The following is a 23,472-nucleotide window of genomic DNA, read 5'->3' as shown; positions in this document are numbered from 1 at the left end:
TCACATTTAAATCAGATTCACTGATTAACTTAGTTTCCTAGGGATCCCAGAACAAATTACCACAAACTGAGGGGCTTAAAATAACCAGAGATATATTATCTCAGAGTTCTGGAGGCCAGAAATCCAAAATCAATTTGCTTATAGGGCCATACTTCTCTCCAGAGATTCTGGAGGAAAATTCATCCTTTTTGTCTTCCAGCTTCTCTGTTGGCTGTAGGCATTCCATGGCTTGATGGTTACATCATACCAATGTCTGCCTCTGTGGTCACATTACTTCTTCCTTTACTCTGTGTCCAATCTACCTCTGCCACACTCTCACAAGGATACATGTTTTGAAGGTAGTACCCACCGGTTCAGCCCCAGATGAACTCATCTCCAAACACTTAATTTAATTACATATGCAAAGACTCTTTTCCAAGGAAGGTAACATTCACAGATTTCCAAAAAAAAGGACTTGGATATGTCTTTTTGGACATCACCATTCATACCACTATATTCTACACCAACTTCATATAATCTAATTTTTTGCTTTTATATTAACAATTTAAGAATAGTTTATGTAGCTTCTTATGGAATTTTAGAAGATGTTTAACTTTCACAGGCTACTTGCTGAGTCCTAAGCACAGCCCAGCTTCTGTATATTTCCTCTGCAAAATGAAAACAATGCAGATATTTATAGAACTGTAGTATTGCATGCTTATAGCAGAGTTTTTCTGTTAAAAAAGTGTTAATTCATTTAATGTGTACTTGCAAATTTTGGACTAAACATTATTTGGTGTTAGTCTAGGAACTTCCAAAAGAATTCACAATGATGGTTTTTTTTTTTTCTAAAGGCAGAATAAACATTGATCATTACTTTATGGCTAGATATACTTTATTATTAAATATTTGGAAATTTGATAATGAGTTAATGCTTGACAAACATTGATATTATTGACATCAGGTGGTATTGTGGACAACCTAATGAGGAAAAAAAAAGGAAACAAGTAACAAATGATCTAATTAGGTAGCTCAGAATATCCAGTTGCTTGTTGCAGATTTAGTATGTTGGTACACTTTCAATGAATTATGTAGGAAGTTATAATGGTACTAGAGGAGATTGGCTTCACAGAGTCTTAGTTTTTATTAATTCATTACAGCCTGATTGTTTCCAACAAGACTTAGTGTTTGGAGTAAAAATGTATAAATGAAATATAAATGGTAGGATCTTCACTCCATATTCCCAAATATTAGGTATTGTATATACATATATTTATATCTAATTTGCTAAAAGGTAATAGATTTGGTATCTCTATTGCTTTGCTAGGCTCTTAGAAATAAACAGCAGACACAACACAATAAGGACTTAATTAAATCTCTTGTCCATACCTACTGAACAGAGTGCCATTTTCCCTTTGTTTTGACCTCCTTGCCATTTTTATTCCATTTTACTTGACTGAGAAAATGTGAAATAAATTTGCAAGTCAAATGCCAGGAGATATTTTTTCAAAAAGAGAGAACGCCAGTGATCTTCTCTTCATCTACTCCTTTTGTCATAAATATTTGTCTGGCAAGTGCCTTCATTAACTCTGGCTCCTTGTTGCTTTTGCTTGCATGTAAAACAACAAACAAAAGCCATAGCTCCATGATTTCAAATAAATGGGACTTGGGGAAAGTAAAATTTCTGCATCAGGGCAACAATAATAGATGAACGACAGTAAAACAATAGAGAATTTAATTTGCCTGCCTTATTTTATCTGGGGGAACAAACATGGACAATGTGGGAAGAACATGGGATATTTAAATAATAACAAGAATAATGACCTTTCTTTTTCTATTAAAAATACATAGAAAATAAATGGAAGGAAGGAAATTAGTGAGGACTGTGGGAAAATTACACAAATAAAGTTAAAGAATTATCCAGGTAGACACAGTCTATCTCTTTAGATAGATTTGGATATTTCATGGAGTATGTATACAGAAATAATTAGTGCCTACAAGATTTTAGTTTGCTCAGGCTGCTATAACAAACACTGCAAACTGGTGGCTTAAACAACATTTGTTTCTCACAGTTTGGGAGGTTAGGAAGTCTAAGATCAAGGGGCAGGCAAGGTATGTTTCATTCTGAAGCCTCTTCTCCTGGCTGCTTGTAAGAGGCCACCATGTTTCTTTGTGTTCACATGACCTTTTCTTTGTGCACCCATGGGTAGAGAAAGAGAAGCATTCTTGTGTCTCTTCTTATAAGGGCACAAATTCTATAGGACCAGGACCCCACCCTATGACCTCATTTACCCTTAATTAATTTCCTTAAAAGGTCTGTCTCCATAGACAGCCACACTGGGGGTTGGAGCTTACAAATGTCAACTGCAGGTGGAGGGAGAGGCACATTTAGTCTATCACAAATGCTTACTGGCTTATTTATACAAAGAAACTTTTCTTCTAAGAGTATTAATGTTCTATGAAAGAAAGCCCTTGATTGCCAACTCTAAATGATATAAAGACTGAATATTAACAATCAAAGAAGACATTCCTCCTAAACCAGCTACAGGAGATTCTAATTCCGATTATGTGCCCCCCCCCCTGAATACAGGACTAAGTTATCGAATTTCAGCTCAGTAAAAGGGAATTCTGGTGTGCACTCTTTAACATGATGATAGTTCACATATTTTAGATACCTGAGATGGTATTTCAAATATTCTTCTCCTCTCAGTCTTCTCTATTTGAATCTAAGCACCCTTGGTTTATTGTTCATGTTACATGGTATTAGTTATGCCCAGAGTAAGACTGAGAAACCATGAATATTTCTCTTAAATTTCCATTTACGACCTTGGGCTATATATCCTTTCCAATAGCCTAAACTGAACTTTCTCACTGACTTATTCTGAATCACATATAATTCCCTATGACAAAATAACATGAAGGGAAATAAATGTGAGACCCATAAAATGCAGCTAATGATTATTCATGCACTTAACAAATATTTGCTGAGTACTCATTATGCATTTTAAATTGGTTATTCATTACTTAAAAGTTTTTCAGTTTATTTTGGGATCCCCTGTATCGATCACATCCCTATTACTATATTATTTCTTTGTAATAAGTTCTTTGATAAAATTATAAAGATTATCTTATTAGATTGCATAAACACTCTGTCTGGGAAGGCTGGGGATGGTTAGTAAAGGAATTATCCCCCCAAAATTACATTTAAGTACAGACATAAAGAATGCATAAATGTTAATTCAAATGAGGGCTAAGGAAAGGTAGAGAGATTATGAGGTAGAAGAAAGAGCAATTATGAAAGCATGAAAGAAAGAAGATCCTTGACTCAGAAAAGGCCAGGATGGCTAGAACACAGAGGAGTGGTAGGACGGGAAGCTGGAGGATGAGGCTGGGGCTCGACCATGTAAGTCACATAGGAAGAAAAACTCTCATATGCAGCAGAAATTTTAAACAGACTTAGCAAGCTTCTATCATATCAGTTAGTTTATCACTTCCTTAGAACTGAAACATTCCAAATAAAAGTGGATAAAACAACCCCACCAGTGTTGCTGTTTTTTATGAGGATCTTCACTCTGTGTCAAGTCCTGTGCGGAAGACTTGGAATAGAGCCATGACTAAGGCTAGACTCCCTCAAGGGGGTTAGACTTTACTGAGATAATACACACACTTTACTGAGTATTATCTATTTGTCTCCTCAGTGTTAAAACCATTGTATTAAAATTCTGAGACTTTAATTTTAAGATGGCTGTATTTGATACAACATCAAACAACCTCCAATAATGCACTAATAGGTATATCTGGAGGAAAAAAAATGGCAAACTAAGCATATAAGTAAATATTTTTATTTACAATGAATATGTTATCAGAATCTGAAAGGAATCTCATACATAATGGCATAATGTAATGTGCTGTCTGAAAAAAGCAAGCATATACCCCTACTGTTTATCTGTTCCCTACTTTACTATTTATTTGGTGTAGACCTTGTATTACTCAGCCAAGGAGTAAGAAACCCAACGATTCCACTATTTTTGGAATATTGTCAATTTTGAGAACTATGTCTGGTGTTACTGGTCCACTTTAACTTTCCACCAAGATCTTTCTTTCACAAATCAGTCATAAGCAAAAACAAATGGGTTTAGAGTATGAAGCAAGATTCTGGAATGGAATCATTCATCCTCCTTGGTGTAATGCTCATAAGCAAAATATTCCAGGAAGATGAGAAAATAGAAATCTTTAACTTATGGAAATAATAAGGAATACTGATATTTGACTATTTCACCTATTAAGAGTATCAGGCAACCAGGTGATAAGCTGAAGAGATATGTTTCTATCTCAGTGTAACACAAATGCATGAAGTGGACAGCAAGTGAACATTGCTCTCCACCTGGATATTAGTCCTCCCTAGAGAATACCAAACTCTCTTGCTCCATCCTCTTCTTACATAGATCTTGACAAAACACCCTTCTTCCCTTTCTCAAACTGTGTTATTTTATACTCAATTTCAAAAGATTTAAATTTAAAAATAAATCATGACATATATGTTGATGGGCTTTCAGTGACCACTCTTTTTTTCTCATAATTTTTTCAGTTTTAGAAAATGTATTTTCTCTAGTAAGTCACCAGGATATGTTCTTCTATTTGCTCCAAGGGGAAAAAAAAAGTAAATGCAATAAATACAAAACCCAGGAGCAGAAGCCATGAGGATGGAATAGATTATGATGCAAAGGCAACATGATAGAAATTGGAAATGCATTAAAACAAAAAGGTATGAAAAAAAAGTTTTTTAAATAATACAGTAACCCAATTGAATCCAACTTTAGAGGTATTGAACAGCTGTCTTTTATATGGCTGCCTTTTCCCTTTGCATCATTGCAAAGAGAACAAAAAAGAAAGAAAAATTAAGGAGGAAAAAAGAGTACAAGTAAACAAACTTGAACAAAAACTGCCTTCCAATAAAATCAGTCATCTTAATGTTGAAAGTCAAAACCTATTTTCTCTTTTTTAGTATCAAGAACAAGGTACAGGTATCACCATAACTTCTTATGCTCAAAATTCTGTTAGAAGGTCTAGCTAGTATAGTACACTAAGAAAAAAACTAATAATGTAGGCATTTAAAACTATAACTTTCCCTCTAAACATTGCTTTAGCTGCATCCCTTACATTTTGATATGCTGTATTTTCATTTGCATTGTCTCACAATATTTTCCAATCTCCCTTTTGACCTTGCCTTTGACCCAATGATTATTGAATAATGCATTGTTTAATTTCCACAGATTTGTTAGTTTCCCAAATTTCTATTATTCATGTTTCTTCATTCCATTATAGTCAGAAAACAAATTTTGCATTATTATCTTTTTAAATTTTACTCAAGTTTATTTTACACCCTCACATATTGTCTACACTGCAGAATGTTCAATGTGTACTTGAGAAGAGTATTTATTCTACTGTTGTTGAGTGGAGTGTTCTATAGATATCACTTAGATATCATTGATTTATACTGTTTTTCAAGTCTTCTATTTCCTTGTTTATTTCTGCCTAGTTGTTTTATCCATTATTAAAAGTGGGATACTGGAATATCCAACTATTACTTTTGAATATCTAGATATTACATGCCAACAATATATTATGTACTTACTGTTTTATACAATTGCTTTATAAAACAGTGAAGAAAAAAGGAGAAAGTTGTGTATTCCATCTTTCATGATGACATAATTACTTTTCCTGGTCCTCTTTTTTTTTTTTTTAATGTGAATCTGAATTACCATCTGAGGTTATTAGCTTTCAGTCTGAAAGAGTTCCTTTGGTATTTCTTACAAGGCATGTCTGCTGCTGATGAATTTCCTCAGCTTGATGTTAACTTTCCAAGCTTCTATTTCATATTTTTTTGTTTGTTTTGGAAAGAAGGCTTTGCTGAATATATGATCCTTGGTTGAAAGTGTTTGCTCTAAACACTTTGAAAATGCTATCTCATGTCCTTCTGGCCTCCATTATTTCTTTTCTTTTCTTTTTTAAAAAATTTTTTAACATTTATTTATTTTTTTTAACGTTTATTTATTTTTGAGACAGAGAGAGACAGAGCATGAACGGGGGAGGGTCAGAGAGAGGGAGACATAGAATCCGAAACAGGCTCCAGGCTCTGAGCTGTCAGCACAGAGCCCGACGCGGGGCTCGAACTCACGCACCGCGAGATCACGACCTGAGCCGAAGTCGGACGCTTAACCGACTGAGCCACCAAGGCGCCCCAACATTTATTTATTTTTGAGAGAGAGAGAGAGAGCACAAGCAGGGGAGGAGCAGAAAGAGAGGGAGACACAATCCGAAGCAGGCTCCAGGCTCTGAGCTGCCAGCACAGAGCCCAATGCGGGGCTCAAACTCACGGACCGCGAGATCATGACCTGAGCTGAAGTCGACCACTCAGTCAACTGAGCCACCCAGGCACCCTGTAGCCTCCATTATTTCCATAAAAATTCAGTTAATCTTATTGGAGTCCCTTGGAAGGGATGAGTCAATTTTGTCTTGCTTTCAAGTTGTTCTCCTTGTCTTTGGCTTTGAGTATTTTTACTAGGATACACTGTGAAACTCTTTGCATTTGTCTTCTTAGAGTCTGTTGAGGTTTCTGAATGTATAGGTTAATGTCTTCAAAATTGTTTGAAGTTGTCAGCTTTATTATTTTTCTTTTCTTTTCTTCTTTTCTGGTATTTTTCATCCACATATTTTGGAGCCACATTTTTATGAGGCTCTGTTCATTATTCTTTATTCTCTTTTTTCCTCTCTATTCTTCAGCTTGCATATTTCCTATGCATCTATCTTCAACTACATGAACACTTTTTTTTTTTTTTTTAATTTTTTTTTTCAACATTTTTTATTTATTTTTGGGACAGAGAGAGACAGAGCATGAACGGGGGAGGGGCAGAGAGAGAGGGAGACACAGAATCGGAAACAGGCTCCAGGCTCTGAGCCATCGGCCCAGAGCCTGACGCGGGGCTCGAACTCACGGACCGCGAGATCGTGACCTGGCTGAAGTCGGACGCTTAACCGACTGCGCCACCCAGGCGCCCCTGAACACTTTCTTTTGCCAATTCAAATCTACATTTTAGTCAGCCTAGTTAGTATTTTATTTCAGTTATTGTGCTTCTTAACTCCAGAATTTCCATGTTCTTTTTTAAATGTTATTTTTAAAAATAATTTCTATTTATCTATTTATATTATTTGATGTGATATTATTATCAGACCTTTCTTTCTTTCTTTAATCATAGTTTAGTTTATTGAACACTTTTATAATGGCTTCTTAGAAGTCTGTTTAATCTGATACCTGGTTGCTTTCATGAATAGTTTCTTTTGCCTCCTTTTTTTCCCCCTTGCTATATGGGTTTCCTATTTCTTTGTATATCTTGTAAATTTTTGTTGGAAACTGGACGTTTTAGATATTATAGCAGTTTTGGATATTGACACACCCCTACACACACTGAGAGCTTAATATTGCTGTTTTTGCTTAATTTGTTGAATGACTGGCTAGAATGTTTTTGTTAAGTCTATTTCCTATCTGCAATTTTAAACCACTGATATTTCACTTCAAAGGATCCCAGCCTTGGGTATGCCTACAGTCACCCTAGAATGACAGTGATTTGGGCAGGATTCTCTGCCCCTGACCATGTTCCAATTGTTAAACTCCACTAACTGCCAGATGATTTCTGTATTGTTTTCAGATTGGGGGCAAGATTGCTCTACAGACTAAGCCAATCAAGTTTGGGCTCCTAGAATATTTCTCTAAGTCAGTGTTTCAGATGTGTTCTCCCCAGGCGTGTTGCTCCCCCAGTCTCTGTCTCAGGTTCTCTGTGTCTCCACTGAGGCCAAACTGTAAGCCACTCTCTCCAGAGTTGAGTTGGAAACTATGATGTGTTTCTCTGAATGAAACCTCTGTTTTAGACGATGAGCACTTGGTGCTGGGTGGGGGTGGGGAGTGGATGTGGAGTAACGTCAAGTTTTTTGGCTTGTCCTTCCCAGTGTGTAACCAGTGCCTGATAGGCTAGGGCAAGGGTAACTGAGGCCCTATATCCCCAGGGGAACCCTTCCCAGGGAGAGTTTCTGTCTCACAAGCAAGGGCTGTGAGAAAGAAAGGAACCCTCTTTTGGCTGCACTCACTTGAAATTTAGTTTCAATAATATAGTAGGATGAGACTGCTCACACCCTGTATCTCCTGCTAAGACAGTTCTTTAACTGTCTTAGCTGAGGGGACAGGGAGCCCTGTGTTCTTGGCTGAACCAGTATACAGTGGATTTTCCATCTCACAGAGCTGGGAGAAAGTGGGTTCTACTTCACACATGAGTCTCGTCATTCTTACCAACCTTTGGTAGATTGTCCTGGATAAATGTTTCTTCATTTGCTGCTTGCCTCCAGGACCATTTCCAGAGATGTTAAATGTTTTTTCTTTTATAATCACCACTTTCACTAGGGAACAGTTCTGTGGAGCTCCTCACATCATTGTCTTGCTGAAGTGGAACTCTGTGATGAGAATATTACTTTTATAAATAAAGAAAAGTTTACAAGATTGCTAGAATTAAAATCAATGCATAAAACAATTACACTTTACACACTAGCAACAATGATCAGAAAGTGCACTTTTAAAATATTAATATCACTTTGCAGTTTGATAATATTACCAAAGCAACAAAAGATATACAGTACCAATATTAAATCTAACAAAAGATGTGAAATTCTCTTGTAGCTAAAAGTTAAAAATTACATGTTTAGTGATATATATTAAAGAAAATAAGGAAACTATGATCTTGAAATGGAAGACTAAAGACAGTAAAGGTGATGTCAGTTCTCTCAAAGTTGATTTATATTTTAACATAATTTCTACTAAAGTTCTTATAGGGATTTTCATACAATTTGCTAATCTGATTCTATAATTGTCAGAGATTAGCAAATGAACAATAATAGCCATGATACTCGTAAAGAAGAACATGAAAGGGAAATTAATCTAATAAACATCAGGATTTATTATGAAGTTTCCATACATAAAAGTGTATTACTGATGCAGATTTATAAAAACAGAGCATTGGGAACATAATAGAGAGCTCCTAAAAGGGTGAGGGTGCACAAAAGTTTGATTTGTGAGAAACTGAGAGTTGAAGAGCAGTGAGTAAAGGATAAGTTACTCAATAATTAACCTTGGGGAAATCAATTACCAGTAAAGAAATACACACACACACACACACACACACACACACACACAATTCCATACAATCACCTAAATGTGACAGATGGCATTATAAATATATTTCATGTAATTTACTTTTAAAAACTCAGTTTAGAAGCACAAACCTAAAAGAGATTGATAAAACTGACTATATTAAATTAAAACTTTCATGAAATTAAAAGGCACCATAAGTCTTAAAGAAACTAACCATAGCTTCATAAAAGATATTTGCCACATGTAGATTTTTTTAAATGTATTTCAAATGCAGGAATTTGAACTGTGTGAAACTGCTGATACTTGTTTTTTTTTAAAGTGTACAATAATGACAATTTCATTTGGCATAATAAAATAAATCCATAATAAATATAAACACCAATTAGAAATAGTTTTTTTTTGGTTTTTTTGTTTTTTTTTTTTTAAAGGAGAAAAATGAATAGGCAAATAGGGAATTGACTTGCCTGGAGGTAGCAGGTAAAATTTGCCAAAAATGACTCGTAGACTTCCTTTACTCAGATAATAATTTTCATTATCTAGGATGGGAATAACAAATGCAAATGCAAGGAATAGTAAACACTGTAAGTTTGGTGGTGGACTCACTAATGCTTTTATACGTATTAAAGAGCATAGTTTTTTTTCGACACTGAGCAATATTCCTGCTGCGGTTTCTAAATTATCATTATAGATTGTTTTAAAGAGAGAATATGCAAAAATAGTTTCCCATATAAATAATGTCAACCACAAAAAGGCAAAAGTCTCATTGTAATTTTATTAATTGCATCTTGAAGAACAATTCCCATCTTCTGTTTTGAACTATGGTATATGAAATCATCCACAAATGTTCCTTGCACTAATTAACTGTACTCCAACTTGTCACACATTTTCTGAAAATATAACATAACTATATATTCTGTATCTGTTTTGAGATAATGTTCTCCCATTTTTTAGCTTAGTGGTATTTCCCTCCATGTCTTGGAAATAAAGATAACTGGATCATTTGGTACACCACTACTTAACTCTATTAGAGAATTCTTTTCAGTCTTCAACTACTAATGAGGCACAACGAAAAGAAATTTACAAAAAATAATGTTACTCAATTTGAGTGTTTTCCTATTTGCTTACTAGCAAGGCATTAGAGATCCATTTATATCTTAAAACAAAAATAAATATAATTTATACATCTATTTTGGGGAACGGCCATCTTTTTTTTTTTAATTCTGGAATAGCACTATATGGTACAGAAAATTTAACACATTCATTTAAAGTCATTTGAGTAGAATATGTGTTCATGTATTTGAGTGTTCTGGAAGCCAGAAGGACATTAATGACCAAGAATTGGACAACAATGGTTTGGAATCCCTGCTTATTATGCAACAATGAGGTAGCCAGGTATTCTAGGGTCTACAAACTTGCCAATATGTGAAAAAAATCTGAACTGAAATAATCCTTTTGCTCAAATAATATTATACATGTTATCTGAAATTGTTTATTTGCTTCCATGTAGAATATAAAAAGGAAAGTATGTTCCCATTTTGAATAGATATATGTCTTTCATTAATCAAAAGGAGAAAACAATAGTTAATATATACAATATGACTATAGTTCATGAGCTGGGCATGAATGACTACGAAGTTTTATTTTGAGGGGTGAAATTTTGAGAACCATAGGGCTAGCATGGGTTCAATTACTCTTTGCTGACAAGTTTTACCCTGAACTGAAATGAACCCTTCCGTACGTCTTAATTGTCTTGAAATGTTGCTCTAGATAACCAATATATCTCTCTGTATAATCGACTGATACATGTAAAATGGAGCATTTGCTCCAGGGACTTTTCCATTTATTCTTTTTTGCATAACCAGTATAGGTCTTCTCTACAGAATTTTAATATATGTGGCATATCTCCTCCAATTGGCAGTAAATGGGACTTTTGTTAGTTTAAATGCTCAAGGGTGTGAATGACTCTTTTTAGATACCTGTGGGAGACAACAGAGTGCATTGTTTTGTATGCCATATCGTCATATAGTCTATCTTTCAATGCAGAATTTCTCAAACATGCCTTTCAAATGTGGTCCAATTCTGTTCAGTCAATTTTGCATTATCAGGATAAATGAGGGAAAAAATAAACTTATTTGTGGAAACGTGGGTTAATTTGTGTCTTCTGAAAGGACACTTGAAGATTATTTTTATAAAAGAAATATTTTGCATTTACAAAGTGATGGTAAAATTTCATTAATTCATGGTGGGGGCCCATTTATTAAATTTGCAGGGCATGGATGTTTTGGTCCATGTCAATTGGGGAGGTAGGGAGGGGGAAAGAATCTAACTGGTCTAGTGGAGTTGGGATTCTCTTGAGTTTTCCAGAGGATTTATGAACTAGAAAAACAAGTGTTGTTTGGGCAGCCATTTGGAAATGATGCAAACTATTGTAATTTTCACTTTTTCCAGATAATTCCCTCAGCATTTTGGCAAAGCATAACGGATTCAACCGCCAGAAGCAAGAAGTCTATCTTTTACCAATCATAATCAGTGATAGTGGGAATCCTCCTCTGAGCAGCACCAGCACCCTGACCATCCGGGTCTGTGGCTGTAGCAGTGATGGTGTTGTCCAGTCTTGTAATGTTGAAGCTTATGTCCTTCCGATTGGACTCAGTATGGGCGCCTTAATTGCTATATTAGCATGCATCATTTTGCTGCTAGGTACGTATTTCCTTCACAGCTTAATGGTCACCATTTTTCTGTTTCATAAATGACTTAAATAAGGACGGCAAACCTGAACCCCAGTCAGGTATCAGCATTCTTCTGGGGAAAAGGAACTTTCTTGCACTTCTCCAAGCTTTGAAGTTACCAAGTAGGGGTGAAGGAAGAAAAGTGCCACGATAGCCAATGTCCAATTGGAGAGGACAATTCAGTGCCTTTTTCGATCCCATTACCAGTGAAAAGACAAACTAATTCTAATGGTGGTGGAAGTGGGGACAGACCTTTATGTGGTTACAACAGCATCTACCATATAAGAAGGCCTGCAGATCTGATGTACACCAGTTTACTGTAATGGGAGGCTCTCGTGTGTCCATAATACTCTTTTCTCTAAACGATGTATACATTGCATTGCTGAGTTCATCCAAACACACAGTTTGGTCAGACTAAAAGATAACAAACAAGCAAACAACAAAAAAAATATTTTTCAAAATTACACTGTGTTCTTCAGCTATTTTTCTGGATATTAAAATCAACTTAAAATGAAGATTGAAAATGAAGGAAAGTTTTTTTTTTGGTAACTTTTCCATTAAAAATTTCTAATTATAAAAACAACATTAGAGACTAGAAAGATATATAAGAAGAAAATTATGTCTTATCCTGTCCTTAAGTAAAGGATATGGCAGTTACTACCTTTCCAGTCACATCCGTTCTATTCACCCACTGCCTGGATTAACATTTCTAGACATATTTTACCCTGTGAACCCTAGTTTGGTTTGGCTGGCTTTGCCTGTTGGGTATGTATTCCTTTCCTTTTGCCTACCTTTAGGCGTACCTTCCCAGATGGGGAAGCCCCAGCTTCCTTATAAGGCAAGAAATTGCGTATGCCAATTTGACATTCATCTTGATATATCACTTCCTCTGTGAGTGAATATTATTTGATTGGAGAGAGTCTTGAAGAGCCGATAAAACACAAGACATTCTAGATATGATTTACTCTGCTACTTTTTCTTTATCGAAGAAGGACATGGAATCAAAGATATTAAATAACTTGCCCAAGAGCCACAGCAAGTTAATTATTTTTATCTTTGCTGTTTTCTATTGTGTGCCATTTATTCTAGAGCTCGTAATAGTCTTACATGCAGCTTTCACCATGGATAGATGCACATTAATTCTTTTAACCCAACTTCATCACCATTTAATAAACAGAAGCAACCTGGAATAATACTCACTCAGAATTCAATAACCCATCTTTCAGAAAGGTGTTTAATTTAATTCCCAAGTGAATTGTAGTAAGGCTATATGCTGGCAAGTTTCTACACAACGCCACTCTCTTGTAACATACATGATATGTTGCTTGTGAAATTATTTGCAAATTGAGCTAATTGTTATTTCACATTTTTCCTACAGTAATTGTGGTGCTGTTTGTAACTCTGCGGCGACATAAAAACGAGCCATTAATTATTAAAGATGATGAAGACGTACGAGAAAACATCATTCGTTATGATGATGAGGGAGGAGGAGAGGAAGATACAGAGGCTTTTGATATTGCAACTTTACAAAACCCAGATGGAATTAATGGATTTTTACCTCGTAAGGATATTAAACCAGATTTGCAGTTCATGCCAAGGCAAGGGCTTGCTCCTGTTCCGAATGGTGTTGATGTTGATGAATTCATAAATGTGCGGCTACACGAGGCAGATAATGACCCAACTGCCCCGCCATATGACTCCATTCAGATTTATGGCTATGAAGGCCGAGGGTCTGTGGCTGGGTCCCTCAGCTCCCTGGAGTCCAGCACCTCAGACTCAGACCAGAATTTTGACTACCTCAGTGACTGGGGTCCCCGCTTTAAGAGACTGGGAGAACTCTACTCTGTTGGTGAAAGTGACAAAGAAACTTGACAGTGGATTACGAATTAATCAGTGGAACTGAGCATTCTGTAATATTCTAGGGTCACACCCCTTAGATACAACCAATGTGGCTATTTGTTTTAGAGGCAAGTTTAGCACCAATCATCTATAAACTCAACTACATTTCAATGTTGAACCAAAAATTAATAATAAAAAGCATATGTTAGGAGGTTATAAATCTTGTGGAGTGTGAATTAAAGTATGTGGAGTCTCTAGAAGTCTTTGGATATTTGATATTTACTTAGCCACCACAGACAAAGATTGGGATCCTGGCTAATCCTTAGAGAGATGGTTAAAAAGAGGAAAAAATCAAAATTAAAAGGTGCTTTCTTAGAAAAATGGACCTGCAAGAAATGTGCTGCTGATATGTGTCTTCTGCAAGGATTTTTATAAATGCAAATGGTTTTTTCCCCTTCACCAATAAGGATTCCGCCACAAACGATAAAGCAATACTTGGTCTGCTGTACGTTATGACTTTCTGGAGTTTTGGGAGGCCTCCTAGATTATACGGTACGGTGACCGCACATTGTACATAACTGTTGGCCCCACTCATCAGAGACCGAATAGCATCTTTAAATATTGTGTCGAGCCTTAAAATATTCACATGTTCGTAATCCATTCCCGGGTGGGGATTGCCAACTCAGTGGTGGGAGGAGAGAAATCCCATTCAAACAGGCCTGTTTTCTGGAAGCAGGATTACTCGTTCCCTCCACTTCATCTTCTTCCACAAGGACAGAAAGATAAACCGTATCACACAGCGGACTACATATGAGACAGATGGTTTTATTGCTAGCGCGTGAATTTATTTGTTTAATCCTCGAAATAAATATTTTATTGATGTCCATTAATGCTTTTATTTATTAAGGTTGGTAATCTATATAGATTAAGGGACTATATGGAAAAAAACTAAATTATATCCATTAATAATCCTTTAGATTGTTTTATATAAATATATATATATATACACACACACACAATGAATGTTTAATACATGTACATTTCGATGAGATGAGTATGGCAGGCAATATTATCAAAAGGGGAGCTAAGAGTCTCTTTAGAGTAGAAAGTGTTATTGTGGCTGGTGATGGCAGGAGCAGCATTTTCCCAGAGAAACTTTTGGACTGTTTTCTATTTTGTTCATAATCCTAGTATTTGGTGTTTTTACTACAAGCACAAACATCTGAAAGCATATTGATTCATGTGACTATTTAAACTCTAGACTTTTAGATACCTACATAATGCCCTGCCCAGTAAACATGCTTCAAGTTGCCCCCACTGTTTTAAAGCAGGAAGTGGTTTGTACATAATTTTACTGCTTTTGTTTTTAGCACTTCTCTCCCTGATCTTCATGGTGATGCACAGAATGTCGTAGACTCCAAAAAAGGACAGCACTAGAAGATGTGAGCATATTCAATTTGTAACACAATCCTGCCATTTAGGAGTAGAAAATGTATGATAAAAATCAAGTACTACACGCAGATCATTTTAATTTTCTACTTTGCTTTAATGCAATATTGTTTATTTACTTCATGTATTGTATTCAGAGAAACTCCTGTATTGTTTCCTACTTTGTGAAATATATTTTTATAAATACCTTTGTTGTCATCACTTTTTTTCCCCTAATCAGATGAAGATCTGTTAACAGAAACATCAACTCTAATTAGAGTTCTACAATGTTCAACTAAATCATCCCGAGGATCACTTATATTTCTAAGAGTCATTATTATAAAGCAGAGGAAAGAAATAACCTGGCAATGAACACAAAGCAAAAGGGACATTAAAGGAACGTGGTGTACAGAAAGTCTAGTCCAGCTGTGCTTGTTGGGTCCTCCTGGCAGCAGAAGCTGTAATAGAGTTAAGAGTAAAAAGAAAAGAAACAAGAATAAGGAGGGAAAGATTTCAGCTAGGAGTACAGGTCTAAAACCTTTAGAAGGAACGTGATCAGTATGCAGGATTTAGCAAAAAAGATCTAAACCGCAATACAGACTTGACCAACTTCTGCCAAATGGGTTCTGAGTGAATGACTGCCTGATGAGGGGTCTGTCATTGGGGAAAAAGTAGTTGAGGTCTACTTCCCCTGCCATCTCAGTCCCTGGCGTGGGGTTGCCTGGGAAGAGCAGGACTTTGGCTAGAAAACTGAAGATATCAAATCCTGGAGACTGCCTCCACTGTGACAGACATAAAATGTTTGAATATTGGAATTTACAACTATCCAGGGACTTAGTTGACTCATTGAGTGTCTGTTGCCTGAGAATAGTTCATGTTTTATGCTCTGGCTACTGGACACTTTTTCTTGAGGTAAAAGTAATGGTCCAGAGTGACTTTATTTCACAGCTTGGCACAGTACCTAAGACAAGTACTTAGTGAATGTAGATTAGTAATAGTAGTTGCAAGAGTAACCAGTGGTAATATTCTGACTAAACCAAGGTGAAATCATTACCTTTTTACTTATTTCTTGCATATCAGATGCATCTCTAATGTACTTCTCAGTGAAGCCCTTAGATTACTGACATACAAACATGTTTGACGGAAAAACTACACTTTTTCAGGAATACAAAATCTATATCCTCCAGTCTTGATTTTCAGGAATACAAAATCTATATCCTCCAGTCTTTATCCTCGATAAACCATCCTCTTTATATGGTGGTTTGGCGGGGGGGGGCGGGGAGGGGGGTAGGAGATGGTGTCTATCATACTAGTTCCCTAAATCTTACCTCAAAATTTATTTTGACCAGGAAGGGAGAATGAAAGTGTTTTAACCTCTTGGTGATTTACTTTGCCACCACCTACTAGCATTTTGTGCTTTCAAAGTCCATTTAAAGTTTTATAATATGGAATGAAGTAATTAACACCATGTTCAATGGTACTTTTAGAGTACCCTGAATCTACATAAAGATCCGAGAAACACCTGCCCCCCACTCAGCTTAAGTACTTTGTATTTTAGCAAGAGACTTGTTAGGACTTCCTCAACCAAGACAGGTTGATGGGGTTCCCAACCTTTTTTAGACTTTGAGTACTCCATGCTCAACTCTTTAAATAATACGTTTTTTGAATTTTATCAGAATGAGTATTTTTACTTCTGCATTGTTTTCTGTTGCAGTAATACATATGTCTTACATATACATGTGTGGTTAGTTTTCAAATAAAATGCTGATTCAGTTCACAGGCATTTTAATGTGACTGTAGGTTTTTATTGTGTCCTAAGCATTAGTTGTTTTCCATTCTTAAAACTCACTCCTGCACAAGGTTTCTCTGCCTAACAGCAAATGACTAATAAGTGGGAGTCAGGTGAGACAAAATTATTTCCCTCTGCCCACCTCACAATTCAAGTTCCTGTCTGGGAAAACTGATACATTCTTGGGTGACTGGACACCACCTGGAAACAGTTCAGCCCCAACCCTGTCTACTATTTCAGCAAATCATATTACAAAAATGTCCCTTAAACATCCATGCATGGTTACCACAGAGTATTCAGAACACAACCTTCTAATAATATTTTATGATACAGTTATAAGGTTAAGAATAGTTTATAATAGGATGATTAAAATATGCTAGAAATTATATGCAAGTATTAACATTGCCGCACAGAATTGTGATTTCTGAAACATAAACTTGACAGTGAAAATGCTTTGGGAAAATGTGCGGGTGTTTGTATGTATGGAAAATAAAACTTGGATCTAGGGGCATCACCAGTGAAAGCAGGATGCTTAAAAAGAGTCACATGTGCTTTGGGAGAGTTTCCTTAATCAGATGCTTAAAGTGAGACAAGTCTCTGCATGAAATGTGGAAACCACCTAGGAGCAGCCAAATTCCATACTGAGACTCTTCTGGGCTGTGCTGTATTTTGGAGAAGGAAAAGCGGGTGCTGGGAGCTAAGTAACCAATTACTCTTTATAGCCACATAAGGACCAGGGGCAAGTAGGCCCTTCCAACAAGTTATTATGCGATCACTGGCTTTGCAGGGAATCTCACGAATATATAACATTCTGATTGCCTTTTTGATTGAAAGTTCCATCTGAGATCAGGACAGTGCAACCAGTAATAAGGTTTCAAAAAATCCCATCACTGGCACTGTTGGAAAGGCTGAGCATGACTGAAATCACATCATTGTCAGTCAAAAAGATAAGGTAACAGTGGGCATCACTATAAAAGCTATATAAATGCACAATTTAAACATGAATATCAACATGGAAAAACTATATATATATATATATATATATATATACACACACATATATACACATATACATATATATACACACATACATATATATATGCACACATACATAGATATATACACATATGCCAAATTAAGTTATTGGGGTTAATCTTATATTTATAATTTTCATCCCATAATCCTATGCTACTAAAACCCCGGAAGGGTAGCTCCTTGTTTTTCTGAAACTAACCTTGAATTGGAAAGAAATTGGATTGAAGATAAACAGTTTTAAATGCAGGTTTTTGTTTGAGAACAAAATAATGGTTCATAATACCTGGGACGAGAAGGAAATACATCACATTGTATTTGAGAGGTCTTTATATTGTTGTGTTTTTGTGGAGAAAATAATTGTGGAATGTATTCTGCAGGTAATAGTTTTCAATATATTTTTATTTTCCCCATTCTGGTACTATTTTATTTGCTATACAAAGTTTTTTTGCAGAGTAACTCAGTTGGCCAGTGTTAAACATATTGTTGCCACTGTGGTCATTGCCCTCTTGATGACTGTAGAAGACAGAAATGCTGTCATTAAAGTAGATGTTTATTTGTATTATTTTCTTCTTAGTCAACACACATTTATGTATTCCATGGTATATTATTTTGTTTTTTATTTACATGATACACTCTTTAGAGTAAAGATATTCTAGTCCTAGTATTTCTGACCCAATCCTAGTATTAACGGGTCCATGCAACTTAAAATCCCCCTGACTGGATGGACTATCTGCAAGGAAAGAATGTGTTTCCTACATGTATTGAGCATCAATCATCTCAGGAAATAGGCTATATATTTGATAAAGAAAGATTAAATGAGATGGCATCTCTAAACTAATTCCCTTATTTATAAAGTAGAACCAATTAATCGCATCTAACCTAATTGTTGAGACATTCTTTCTCTATCATCTTGAAATAGTACTTTGAGTCTAGGTTTAAACTTAGGTTGGTCTGACATTAAAGCCCATAACTTTCAATTAAACAAAACTCTGTAATTATAATGGAAAGCTTGTAATGATAAAAAATAGAATCTAAGTTATGAACAGTGATATGGAAGAACTGAGGAAAAACTAAGTGACTCTAAGTGGGAATACTCAGGAAGTCTTCATGGAGAAGTTTTCAAAAAAGATGGGAATGAAAGAATTGGCAGAACAGAAATCACAGCTTTTCAAACACCCAAAACTAAGAGGGGGGACATTATAAAAAGATCACACTTACAGATTAATGACAACTTTTTGGACCTTCAGAAAGATCCAAATCATTGGTGCTCATAGGACACTTTAGGTTTGCCTAAATTGTAGCATGTTTGGTGGATGAGAAAAATGAGGTTCAGAGATGTCTTTGGGAATTTTTTGGAGTTACATTAATCATCTAAGAAGTAAGAGAGACCAGAATTGAACTCTGGTCTTCTAATTCATTACCAGGGTTGTGAAGTTGTGTTTTTGTGTATATACATACCTCCCCCCCGCCCACCCCCCCCCCCCCACCCCACACACACTTTATGTCAGTTTCATCTAGATCACAGGGCTAATAGGCATTTGCTGGAAGAATCAATGTCTGGGGCATTCCTCTTCCAGCTTGAGTTACCTGTCATCATCTGACATACATCCTGAGTTTAAGCACCATCTATTGCAGGTACCATTATTAATAGATAACAGCTATCTATTACTATGCACAAATGAGAGAAGGATAATTGTTAGAAGGAATAGCACAGGAAACTGTCTGAGAAGAAAAACTGTAGAAAACAAAGGCTTCAATTAACCTAGAGACCAAATAAAAGAAAATGAGAAATCACTGAAGGTAAATTTTAATTGCTTTGGATCCCCTCTGTATAGGCAAAGATATCCAGGGCCATCCTATGACTCTTCACAAATATGAACTAGATTCTAACAATTATGTTCCAAGTGAATACAAAAATTTAGGAGTCATTGGAATAATTCTCTCTTCCTAATATATGCATTCCTAACTACAACTTTACTTAATGTTTTTCTATTTTTCTCCCTTAATTCAACCTCTAAATTTTGAGAGCAATTCCGTATTTATGAAGTCTAATTTTTCCAAAAGTGAATGGATTATCTAGGCTCAATGAGAGAGCTATAATCATACTGCAAATAAACTTTTAAAAAAAGATACCTTTCTAAATTTTTCTAAATTTATTTTCTACAAAATATGTGATATGATAAGAAAACTCTTGTCTTATCTTTCCAAGACACATGGTCTAATTGGATAAATTATAGAAGCAAATAAGTGATAAAACATTAGATTTCGTTCTGCTATGGAAAAGGGGAACAGATGGTTTTATGAAAAGACAGAAAATTAATAATCTAACCCTGCCAAGGCACAGTATTCTGCTAGAAACTGTGTTATAGTGAATCTTAGAGCGAGCATCAATAAGCAGTGTCTGCTGGGGTAGAATCTCTCTCAACGGACTTTACAGTTAGTGCTTTTTACCATATGAAATCTCCACGTGACAAAATTTCCAATACCCTTACTTATTTCATAAGTATTTGCTTAGGATCTCCCAGAAATCTGGGTGCTGGGAATATAGCACTCAACAGGACAGGGAGGTCTATTTCTTCACAGACTTGGTGGTATAAGAAAAATAGAAACAGAAATAAAAAAGACAGAGATGATGATGATATGAAAGAACATAACATGGACAGGAAATTAAATGTTTTACATGGAGTGGGCAGGGTCATCTTTGAGTTGTCATGTGAAGTTGCCAGGATAAGAGCAATGGAAAAGCTTATGTCCATCGTTGTGCTGTTCTAAACCATATACAAGAAATAACACATACAAGAAATGAACATGAGGCATAGACCACAGTGGATCAGGGTGGAGGTGGCACAATGTGCTGTGGAAAAGTAGTCAGAGACCACGTTATACAAGTCCTTGTCAACCAGGGCAAGTAGCTCAGATTTACTTCATGTCTGTTGAAAGAGGAGGTGAGTGAAAGTGTCACTCACTTTCACAAGCAAAGGGATGGCATATTCTGGTTTGTATATTTAAAAAGATCCCTCTGGTTCTCGAATGGAAAGGGATTTTAGGAGACAATGATGAAAGCAGGAAACCCAGAGAGGAGATTGCCACAGTAGTCCAAGCAAGAGCTTATTTTGGTTTTGATTACTGAGGTGGTTTTAGAAATGGAAGAAATAGATAGTCCAGATATATTCTGGATATAAAACTGGCAGTATTGGCAACTTCATTGGATGTGTAAGATGAAGGAAAGATGGATTTAAGGGTGACCTTTAGAATTTCTGACTTGAATAACTATGTGATTAGTGGGGCCATTTATAGGGATTGCGTTGACTGGAGAGGGTCTGGTTATCAAAAGCAGACATCCGGACTCCTCTAATGATCCACAATAGAAGGGATAACAGAAACTAGAGTCACTTAGAATTTCCTTGATGGTGTGTATAAATGACTTCTAGAAAATTTTACTGCATTTTGATTCTCCTATATATGAATACCTGAATCAATAAAGGTCACAGGTGACATGATCAGCCTCGGGCAGAAAAAAATCCAGCCACACCGATTATTTTTTTTTAATCTTTCTAGAAATAGGAAAAACAAACACTTGATATTAGTGAGTTTATTCTTGGCTGGAGTAAGATGGATTCACCTACGTTTCTTTTCTTTTTTTAATGTTTATTTATTTTGAGAGAGAGAGCATGAGCAGGGGAGGAGCAGAGAGAGAGGAGGACAGAGGACCTGAAGCAGGCTCTGTGCTGACAGCAGTGAGACTGGTGAGGGGCTGAAACTCACGAAACATGAAATCATGAACCATGAGATCATGACCTGAGCTTCTGACACCCAATGGGCTGAGCCACCCAGAAGCCGCCAGGTACGTTTCTTAATGGAAGTGAGGAGGGACAGTTTGAAATATTTATCTATAATTATCTTAAAATGGGGGCAGTAGCATTTGTAACTTTATATATAAACATAGTATGTTATCCAGAAAGCATTCCTGAAGTATGTCCTTTCTCTTTGGACTGAAGGCTAATTCTCAAGGGAAGAAGCAGTTTGGTCTTTGTGGTTTAGTGATATATATATACGGCAGGACATATATATATATATATATATATATATATATATATATATATATATATGGCAGGGTATATCAGGATATATATCAGGAAAATAACACACTCAAGTCTTGTTTATTGCCATTTATTGATAAAGTTCATTTGGTTATCTGTAAGCTGAGGAGCTTGGCATCTAAGAAATGCTGGGTGCATGGAATTAAAGTGGGATCAGTCTGGAGGGAAACATCTTATACAAAATAAACATAAGAAATTCCTACACAAGAAAACAAATTTAAAAGGATGTTTCTTCCTTGTTATCCCCTTATTATGTTATAAGCCCTATACCAGATGTCATGGGAGTTGGTCAAAGGCGGTAAGATTTAGTCCCCCCTTGGGAATTTCTAGTCTTCTGTGTTAACATGACACATTAAAAAAAAAATCATAGCATTGTGTTTTGACATATAGGTTTTTGCACTTTCAAACTGCTTTAAGAATACGGAGTGAAAATAAATAATGCTTTGTGACTTTAGGAAAATAAAGGTACAAAAATATTTACTGAACTATGCCATACACAAAAAGTTATTTGGGTTAGTGAATATGGTGAGAGATGGGACAAATAGGCACAGATAATATCACAACTCAAAAGCAAGAGCCTAGAGAAGATAGAGTGCATCTTTAAAGTTGGCAGAGATAAACCAAGAACTAAAAATTACAGATCTATTTATTTTCCCTATAGAAACATCAGTAGAATTTAATAGTATTAATAAGTAATGTCTCTTGCTTTAATATGGTGTATCCCAAGAATTTCCTCCCAGGAATGTAATTTAGTGTTATTTGGCTGTCAAAGACAGAAATATCACTTAAGATTTCAAGAGATGAATAAAAAAAGCCTCAGAGTTCATGACCTGTTTAGTATTAAAAGAAAAAAAGAAAAAAAAGAAAAACTAATAAGCACAGATTCTTATTAAGTTGATAAATGGTAACCTATCTAAATTCGATAGCAATTGAAATGTTTAATAAAGAATTTAAAAGGTATATTCCCTTAATATGAAAATAAGAAAAGAATGGCTGCCCTCACTGCTATGGTTCAATATCATATTGGAAGGGCTGGCTACCACCATTACACAAGGAAAAGCAAAAATAGATCCCAAGATTTAAGATTTATGGGGCAGGGACGCCTGGGTGGCTTAGGCAGCTGAGGATCTGACTCGATTTTAGCTCAGGACATCATCCCAGGATCATAGGATCAGGCTCCCCATCGGGCTCTGGGCTGAACATGGAGCCTGCTTGAGATTCTCACTCTGTATGCCCCTTTGCATCTCTCCCACTTGGAGTCTCTCTCTCTCTCTTTCTCTCTCAGGTTAAAAAAAAATTTTAGTTAGAAATTAAAAAAAAATTTTACGTGGGGGAGGCGAGGGGCAGGGGCGGCACCTGGCTGGCTCAGTCAGAAGA

General features: G+C 35.9%; 1 protein-coding gene across 5 annotated transcripts in view; it reads left to right on the top strand.

Annotated features, from left to right (window-relative positions):
- CDH8 (cadherin 8) overlaps positions 1-15,378 on the top strand; it is a 361,133-nt gene extending 345,755 nt beyond the window's left edge. For all 5 annotated transcript variants that reach the window (XM_058706101.1, XM_058706098.1, XM_058706099.1 and 2 more), the window contains 2 exons: positions 11,624-11,875; positions 13,283-15,378. In XM_058706101.1, coding sequence (XP_058562084.1) covers positions 11,624-11,875; positions 13,283-13,776 — 746 coding nt within the window. In that variant the 3' untranslated portion in view covers positions 13,777-15,378. The remainder of the gene's footprint in view (positions 1-11,623; positions 11,876-13,282) is intronic.
- Positions 15,379-23,472: the final 8,094 nt, after the last annotated feature.

This window comes from Neofelis nebulosa, chromosome 17 (assembly GCF_028018385.1).
Source record: "Neofelis nebulosa isolate mNeoNeb1 chromosome 17, mNeoNeb1.pri, whole genome shotgun sequence".
NCBI classification, from domain to species: Eukaryota; Metazoa; Chordata; class Mammalia; order Carnivora; family Felidae; genus Neofelis; species Neofelis nebulosa.
Note: the sequence above shows the minus strand (reverse complement) of the source record. Positions and strands in the feature narration are given on the sequence as shown.